This window comes from Limulus polyphemus, unplaced genomic scaffold (genome assembly GCF_000517525.1).
Source record: "Limulus polyphemus unplaced genomic scaffold, Limulus_polyphemus-2.1.2 Scaffold6449, whole genome shotgun sequence".
In the NCBI taxonomy this organism is placed as follows: domain Eukaryota; kingdom Metazoa; phylum Arthropoda; class Merostomata; order Xiphosura; family Limulidae; genus Limulus; species Limulus polyphemus.
In genome coordinates, this window is record NW_013672059.1 from 26,915 (window position 1) to 36,528 (window position 9,614).

The window sequence follows — 9,614 nt, forward strand, 5'->3', positions numbered from 1 at the left end:
TAGCTTACTCTAGCTTCAACAGAAGTATTTTAGTAGAAATGGCTTACTCTAGCTTCAACAGAAGTATTTTAGTAGAAATGGCTTACTCTAGCTTCAACAGAAGTTTCTACTAAAATAGCTAGAGTAAGCCATTTCTACTAAAATACTTCTGTTGAAGCTAGAGTAAGCCATTCAACAGAAATATTTTAGAACTAGTATCTTCAGCATTTATTCACATTAAAATAACAACTGAAATCGAATTCGTCAGTAGACACATTCAAATTTCGACATCATTATAAACATGATGCTAGAATTCATAAGGATAAAGTACCTTACAATCTGTGAATGTTAATATTTTCGTTATTCGTGTCTACACGTATACCTAAAATTACTCTTATTATCAATACACAAATTATGATATTCCAGTACAAATTAATTATCCCTATGTAAGGCGCTGGCCATCAAAATAGCCTAATATCGACAATCGTATTGTTTTATATTCTAAAAACGTTTTAATACAAGAAATCTAACCTTTAACACATACCGGTTGTCTACAATTATAATAATTCAATCTCTAAGATACAATTGTTGCAGTCGGATGAAATACCTTAGCAACATATGAGGAACTATTCTAATCTCTATCAGTAGAAAATCGATTTTCAGAAACAACCTCACCTACAGCAATGACGTTATAAAAGCAGGGTTCCTTCTGTACCCCCACTCTGTTACTCCCCCAACAAACCAGCGTACCGTAGTCTTCCTGACTCTGGGGGATGAAGCTTGCTACGCTTCTAGTAAAGTCGTCCTTAAAGGACAACACCTCTCTCTTTCCACGAGAATTGTTAAACATCCAGCGAAACGTTACTTCTTCTGGATCCGCATCGACCTCGCAGAGTACTCTCACCGTTTCGTGCACTGCTGTACCATACACAGTTCTCTGGCCTGGCTTGCATACTGGTGCAACTAAAGAAATGAAAAATACGCCAAAATACGATTTTGTTACTTCTTATCCAAATCTGTGTTCTTATATCTTTAACACTTTTTATTATTGTTTATTCTATAGGACAACTGATTAAACGTCTTCATAGGAATAAAACTCATAAAATATTTAAATTAAAGTCGTTTGTATATAATTATTGTACGTTTAGCTAATATATATTTCTTCAAACCCGAACTTAAGTGTCCTTCTAAAGATAAATTGTGATAATTCTCTGTATTGCATATCCGAAACTCATACACTAAGCCATTAGTGGAGATATCCAAAAATCATTCACTAAGCTATTAGTGAGGATATCTGAACCTCATACACTATGCCATTAGTGGAAATACCTAAACATTAGCGGGAAGATGTCTCTCCCTGAATTCTCGGTGGACTATTTATTCACGCAATTGAAACTATGTGAATATCCTAGGACGTTTTACTTTTACCTATAAAATTTACTAAGCTAATAATGTAGTTTCTTAGAACGGAGATAAGTTACGAATAACATTTGGTCAAAACAAGCTACCTAAAAATAAGAATTCGGGAAGTAATGTCACCCATGTTGTATACAGACTTAACCAGGTGTAATAATGCTGAGAATGTACTGGTTTCTCAATTGGGTACTCTCGACATTTTCGGCCGTAAACCCAATAATATTTCACAACATTCAACCAGCTTGGAAAATTTAGGTTAGTCCTAAATCTATATGTTAAATTAACTATAAAACAATTCTCATAATAAAAATATATATAATAGTAACTGAATATATATATATATATCCCACAATACTGTTAATGAAACTTATGAAAGAATGGGATATAATTTATTTATGTTACTTTTCGACTACAAAAAATACGTTGACCATCTGGGCTGTTTAGTCAGTGTTAAAAAGTTCCTTTAATCGTTTAAGCACACAATAGACTAACTGTGCTATGCCTACCGAAGGGATCGAGCCTCTAATTTGTGGTTATAATCCCTGAAGCTTACCGATTAATCACTCGGCGGAAAGGGTTGTGTCAATTAATAAACCTATTTATTTAATTAAAATAAAGAAATCCAATGATACAGAATCTTCTGTTACACCATGTTTTTTTTTATCATTTCACATACAATAATTATCTTCTGTAGAGTGGTAAACTTTCAAAGTCTCTATGCTTTAATTTATTGTAAGAAACATTTGAATATCTAAATGTCATCGATTAAATATCAAAACAAAAAAGCTTGATGTGGGGTAAAACTTTATTTATTAACAACGTTTCGACCGCACATGTAACCATCTTCATGTGTTACGTGCGGAAAATATTGTACTTTTTAAAACAAAACGTTTATCCCCTTTCAAGCTGTTTTATTTTATATTTATTTCATTTTATGTTACGACCCTCTCTTGTATTATTTGTTTTGTTTTTGTAGTTTCGCGCAAAGCTACAATAGGGCTAACTGCGCCAGCCGTTTCTAATTTTGAAGTGATAGGCTAGAGAGAAGGCAGCTAGTAGACACCACCTACCGCCAACTCTTGGGTTGCTTTTTACCAACGAATAGTGGGGTTGACCGTAACATTATAACGGCTGAAAGGGCAAGTATGTTCGGTGTGACGGGGATTCGAACCCGCGACCCTTAGATTGCGAGTCGAGCACCACAACCATCAGGCCATGCCACGCCTCTCTAGTATTACAAACGTCATTGATGATCACGGTGACGACTTCTAAGTGACCAATTTCGTTTAATTATCCTACATCTAAGTCCTTGATATTAGTGGTTTCAATGGAGAATAAACGAATTAAGATCGTGTAATTTAACTTAAACTATTAAACTGTAAAAAATGTCTTTATTTAATACTTACACTCTACACGGAGATGAATAGGGGGACTTTCTCCAACCCCCTCAATGTTCTTGGCCTTACAAACATAACGACCTCGCTTTGAGCGGTCAACCTTTTGTAGGACTAATGTGTAATTACTTATAATTATACCAGCGGTCTTGTTAGTATGAAGTTCCTCTTCTTCGAACAGCCAGTGAAAATCGGTGATCCAAGGGTTAGCTCGAATTTTACAGTCAAAAAACACGTCGTGTCCTTTCTTCACTATCGGGTTGTTCACGTCCCAGGAACTGTTGATGCTAATGTGTGGAGCGTCTGAAAATCACGAATATTCATACTATATTATCAGTCAGACACCTGTAAATGTAAGGACAGAATTATTAAAGTAGAAGACTTGTTATTGGAATTCCAGACAATCAGTTGAAACCCAAATGTTGCTCTATATAAGTGAAGAAAACATGTATACAATCCTTTGTAACACCAACTTGATTTGTTTCCACTGAAATATTTTTCCACTTCACAGCAGTAAAGTAACTACGAACAGGCTTTGCGTGTTACTTATTGATTCGAGGAGTTGGTGTAAACCTAATTTTGCTGTTTTAACACGATTGATATATGTTTTATATTGGTGTAAGCCTAACTGTGCTAACTTAATCGATTGCTATCGGTTTTATATTGGTGTGAGCTTAACTGTGCTGTCTTAACACGACTTTTATGATGTATGGTCGTATGCTTGAGCCGAAATATGCAGTTTTAACCTGATTTATATATGTTTTATAGTATATTTTAGTAGAAATGTGCTTCATGTTGGTTGATATACGTTTTATAGTTTGTGTTCCAGACTTTGTATGTTAGGCACAGGTAGTTTTATTTATTATTTGACAGAATACTTCATTTGGTATTTTATTTAGTTCTAGTTTGTCACAAAATGTCATTTTCAACGATCATTCTTTTTTCTGGACATGTCTCAACACGTTTTCTGATCTTTTATTTTATCTTCTGTTTTTATTTTATAACGTTTAAATACATGTTGGAATTATCATTATAATTATCCCTGAAAGTTTGTTTGTTTGTTTGTTTTGAATTTCGCGCAAAGCTACACGAGGGCTATCTGCGCTAGCCGTCCCTAATTTAGCAGTGTAAGACTAGAGGGAAGGCAGCTAGTCATCACCACCCACCGCCAACTCTTGGGCTACTCTTTTACTAACGAATAGTGGGATTGACCGTCACATTATAACGCCCCCACGGCTGAAAGGGCGAGCATGTTTGGTGCGACGAGGATTCGAACCCGCGACCCTCAGATTGCGAGTCGAGCGCCCTAACCACCTGGCCATGCCGGGCCATCCCTGAAAGAGACGTTAATTTAAGGCAAACTAAAACAAGACGGAATCCTCAATAGCCGCGGCAATTGAAATTATTTTTGGCAGGATTAGAGTAAATTAATCTATGAGACCCTTTTTTTTTTCCTTTTTATTATCTATATTTTTGTGCGCTATCAATTTCAAGTGTAGGACGCGCGTATACCCGATTCGATTTTATTACTCATCAGGATCTATACCAGCCTAGCCTCAAGTTGAAATTATTTTAGGCACGATTAGAGTAAATTAATCTATGAGACATTGTGCGTGGTCAAATACATCAATAGAAAGGGTTTAACCTCCTCAGTACAAAACTTTAATTAAATCTCAAATCTATCAAGAGATGACAGAGCTATGAGCTAAAAGTTTGTACTTGAAAAAAAACAAACAACACACACACACACACGAGAGAATCCTCAGTAGCTTTGGCACTTTGAAATTCTTTTAGGCAGGATTAAAATAAATTAGCCTTTTTTTTGCCGCTGCTAAAAACTCAGAGCCATTCAATGAGCGGCTGTGCTGCGGCTAAAAATGTGGACTTTAATCTTTTGAAGAGCAGCCTCTAAAGTGTGATTTCTCAGTAAATCAACAAATGTCCCGATTTTGTTTTACTATTAAGTCTTGCAAAATGGAACTTACAAACTTGAATGTTTGCTGCTTCATAACGGATGCTGTAAATAATTAAAAACGGTCTTTATTATCAGATTTCATTGGATGAGCTGAATCCGAGAGAGATGACAGAGGAGGACAGATACACTGTTATAAGACCGTATGTTAGACCGAAATTCGTTTAATCTACTTCCACTGAATCACATTTCACTGTTTGCTTGTGGATTTTCAACAACAGAGGAAAAACAGCACTGTTTTCTTACTAACTGAGTCAAATATCGTTCATTTGTTTTAGCGCAAAACTCCACAATGGGTTATCTGTGCTGTTTTCTGAGGTTGGTATCGAACCCTCAAGCTTACTGGCGTACCTTAAAACGATAAGTTTCATGATACAGTTCAATAATTTCACCACAATGTATCGAGCAGGGGCAAAATGCAACTAAAATATGAGCAGGGGCAAAATGCGACTAAAATATATTTTTGGCACAAAAAAAATTGTTGTATTGTTTGTTTCTTTATCTTCTAAAACATCACCTTTTCTTCCCTGTTAATACATTTCTTTATACTTGCACCCACTCAGGGACGTGTACATGAAGTTAAAGTTTTATACTTGCACCCACTCAGGGGCGTGTACATGAATTTAAGTTTTATACTTGCACCCACTCAGGGACGTGTACATGAATTTAAGTTTTATACTTGCACCCACTCAGGGGCGTGTACATGAACTTAAAGTTTTATACTTGCACCCACTCAGGGGCGTGTACATAACTTTAAGTTTTATACTTGCACCCACTCAGGAGCGTGTACATTAACTTAAAGTTTTATACTTGCACCCACTCAGGGGCTTGTACATAACTTGAAGTTTTATACTTGCACCCACTCAGGAGCGTGTACATGAACTTAAAGTTTTATACTTGCACCCACATGAATTTACACTTGACCACTATTGGAGGCAGAGGACATTAAACACAAATATACATATTTGTCTGTTTGTTTGTTATTAAACATAAAACTATACAGTGGGACTAACTGTGTTGTGCCCACTACGGGTATTGAAGCCTTGTTTTTAGCGTCATGTCTTCAGACTTACCGCTGAGCCACTGTGGTATATATATATATATATATCAGTTACTGGTGGCTATGCCCCTGCTTGCCCCTTTGTTCCTACCCCTGTGCCCACTTTAATCTTCTTCTTCTTTGCTTAAGAGAGCCGGAATAACAGCAGTTAAAGATGGGTGTAACAGTATTAACTACAACAAATCTAATCCCACATCTAAAGTTCCATCAAATAACGTATTCTGTTATTGGCCTGGTTAATCTAATAATAAGCTGCATTCTCAGTATGTAGTATAGTCAATGTTGCCCGACTTTTACTTGTATATCTCACCGAAGTTTACCGTTAAAAACATCATCATTTTGAAAATGCAGGTCTACTTAACTTATGACTTAACACAGTTTAGTTGATACAAGTTCTAAGAACGTTCACTATTTCACAGTTTTTGTATTGCATTGTACCCAGACGAACATGTTAGGCCTAATAAGGTTATTAAATTATTATTATTTATTTTTGAAGTTGAATGTCGATTTTTCTAATATTGTCTAATAAATTACCTCTTGGCACTTAAAAACTTTTGTTAAAACCTAAAACTGGGAATTATTTTAGGTCTAATTGTAAGCAACCTACAACTGGGAATTATTTTAGGTCTAATTGTAAGCAACCTAAAACTGGGAATTATTTTAGGTCTAATTGTAAGCAACCTAAAACTGGGAATTATTTTAGGTCTGATTGTAAGCAACCTAAAACTGGGAATTATTTTAGGTCTAATTGTAAGCAACCTAAAATTGGGAATTAATTTTAGGTCTAATTGTAAGCAACCTAAAACTGGGAATTATTTTAGGTCTAATTGTAAGCAACCTAAAACTGGGAATTATTTTAGGTCTAATTGTAAGCAACCTAAAACTGGGAATTATTTTTGCACTTTCAATAGCTTAAGCTTATTTTATTTAATTCATGAGACTAACTTTTAACTGATTTTCTAGGCTTTCCAAGTACACATAGGGTCGGTTCTACGGTTCGCGACCCGTTACCGAGCTCCCCAATTTGGGGACTTGAGCACGTTATAAGAGTGGCAGTGAAATCCCACTATACGATTAAAATAGCCCAAGAGTTGGAGGTGGGTAGTGCACGAATATATCTGTAAATGGATCATAATTACACAGGTTGATTCGTACGTGTGTGTGCGTGATTACGTCTTAACAGTTGATTATTTATCAAAATGTTCAGATGTGAATCACGTACATCGTTATTACTTCTCATTAGTTAACTCCTAGATCGTAATAAAGATGTACATGATTCAAATTTCTAATTTTAGAAGATTGATTGTCTTTAAATATCTTATTCGACTACCTGCTGTGTCCATCGCGTGGTATCGAACCCCGGAATCTTGCGTTGTAAGTTCGTACATTTACCGCTATCCGGGCCGAGGGACTATAATCTCAGTTTATTTGTTGTTTTAAGTTTCACCTATAATCTTGGAAAATTTATTTTAACCCTGATTTAGTTGGAGTAAAAAAAAAAATTCATTTAAATTGATAGTCTCACGAATTTTACTCATAACTCTGATATCATTTAATTCCTTCACTTCCAATACGAGCATGGTACTGATGTTTTATAGTTTTCTCGGAAACACACGTAAGTGACAGAGCACACAAAAGAGCAACTAATTTACAGCATCCACTGACAACTGAAGGCCCACTCTAGTCTCTTATAACACATTCACGACCTCAAAATACGGAACATATTTTTGTAGTAACGGACCGCGAAGCATGAACCATCGGATTCACAGTCCAGGCTCGCTAAGCACTTGGCCACACCGGGCCAAAATTGAAACGATATATAACATAAAACAATTGACAGAGGGCTACAAGAACTATGTTGGTCATCTGTTATGTAAATTCTTTAACAATTTTGGGTTAAAAATACACATATATTGTTTCTTTGTTGTTTGTTTTTTTTTTTTTGTAAAGATAACGTCGTAATTTGATATTTTGGTTGTAATTGTTTCCGAATTCCAAAAATACCGTTCAGCAAACTATAATTTTTTTACAGATTATATTGCTTTCAAAATTCCTTATTTTATTTTCATTTTTCTTTCAACCGTTTTCTTTATCAGATCAGAAATGACAAATATAAACCTTCTTTTAAATATATGTAGTAATTTTTTCTTTGTATAAAATAAAACTCTTATGTAAAGTTGCTTTATTGAATTTATTATTCCTACTTGGAATTTATTGAATTTATTTTTGCAGCCCTAAAACGTTAAATCGAACAATTAGGCTGACGAATATTAAGTTAAATGGATTTTTTTCCATTTTCCCAAATAAAATAAAAAGTATGAAAATATGGCATTTAAGAAGCTATATACAAAAAATGACGTAATAAATGATATTTAAAAGAAAAAAACACCAGGTTTCCAAATTAAAGTTTTACGAATTTACCTTAAAATTTAGGACTTGAAAATGAAAAATCCCTTATAAAAAAAAAAACGTTACTCACAATAAACATTCAGAATTCTTTCGTCTTTCAATATGCTGTCTGTGATTAGAAGATTCTCGGCTGTACATGTCACAGTTTTGCCATTATCTGTAACAGAGGGTTTAAGAGTCAACACACTTGTGGTGACGTTTCCATCTACCGAAACTGACGTCTTCGCTGTTTTTAACTCCACACCGTTCAGCCGCCAAGTCAGAATAGCCGCAGGTCGGGAGCCCACCGCTTGGCATTCCAGCTTGCTTGTCTTCCCGGCGGAGAATGTTGCAGGTTCCTTAGCAATCCTGAGGTCCAGCGGTCTAACTAAGAAACATGGTTTGAATGTATCCTGACGTGTAAGCAGTTCAGTAAACAACAACTTCAGTCATTTTAATTAGAAAAGGTGATAACTATTCAACTGAATATCAACTTCTGACAGAGCAAGCTACCTAAAATAATCAGAATTAAAAACTCATCCAGAAATGAATATAGCTTATTAAGTATACTGTTCTTACATTCTTATTTATAAAGTTTAGAATGCGCTGATTAATCATTTGGGCACTTTCGTTGTTAACGACATTTTCGGCCATAATCCCAATGTTATTCATCTGATACAATATTTTGACTAGGATACTAATAAGAGACATTACTTATTTGGCCTTCAACCATCACTGAATTCAATTTTAATTAATTTTACTGCTAGACAAGATCTTGGTTCTTGATGTTAAAATCGTTTAGTATATAACAGACCAATAAATCTCTTTCGCTGACAACTATGCATGTGTAGCTTACGTATATAAATAAATGTACAATTAAGTGAACTATACTTCACGTTCTCTAGTTTCTCACCGAGATTTTAACTAAATAGTCTATAAATTTACACACGACTTTTTTCGCCTTTGACTCATCAGTTCGCACATATATTTTAATAAAACTTTACTTGGAAAGGTAAAGAGTTAGATTAAAATTAAATTGCCGTTATGTTATTACTCCATAATAGTCACTTATCTTCATGATTGAATAGTGTTATCTCTTTACAGATGTGACTTAGCTCCATGGTTTAATAGTGTTATCCCTTTATAAATGTGACATAGCAACATGAAATACTAGTGTTATCCCTTTACAGATGTGACTTAGCTCCATGATTTAATAGTATTGTCCCTTTATAAATGTGGCTTAGCAACATGATTTAATAGTGTTATCCCTTTATAGATATGACTTAGCTCTATGACTTAATAGTGTTATCCCTTTATATATATATAACTCAGCAACATGATTCAGTAGTTTTATCACATCATAGATGAAACTTAGCAACATGATTTAGTAGTGTTATCCCTTCAT

General features: G+C 34.8%; 1 protein-coding gene across 1 annotated transcript in view; it reads right to left on the reverse strand.

Annotated features, from left to right (window-relative positions):
* Positions 1–9,614, reverse strand: part of LOC106473733 (hemicentin-2-like) — a 31,293-nt gene that overhangs the window by 15,206 nt on the left and 6,473 nt on the right. Inside the window, exons 4-6 of the mRNA XM_022402125.1 lie at positions 8,301–8,597; positions 2,802–3,092; positions 655–942 (exon numbers count right to left, since the gene is read on the reverse strand). Coding sequence (XP_022257833.1) covers positions 655–942; positions 2,802–3,092; positions 8,301–8,597 — 876 coding nt within the window. The remainder of the gene's footprint in view (positions 1–654; positions 943–2,801; positions 3,093–8,300; positions 8,598–9,614) is intronic.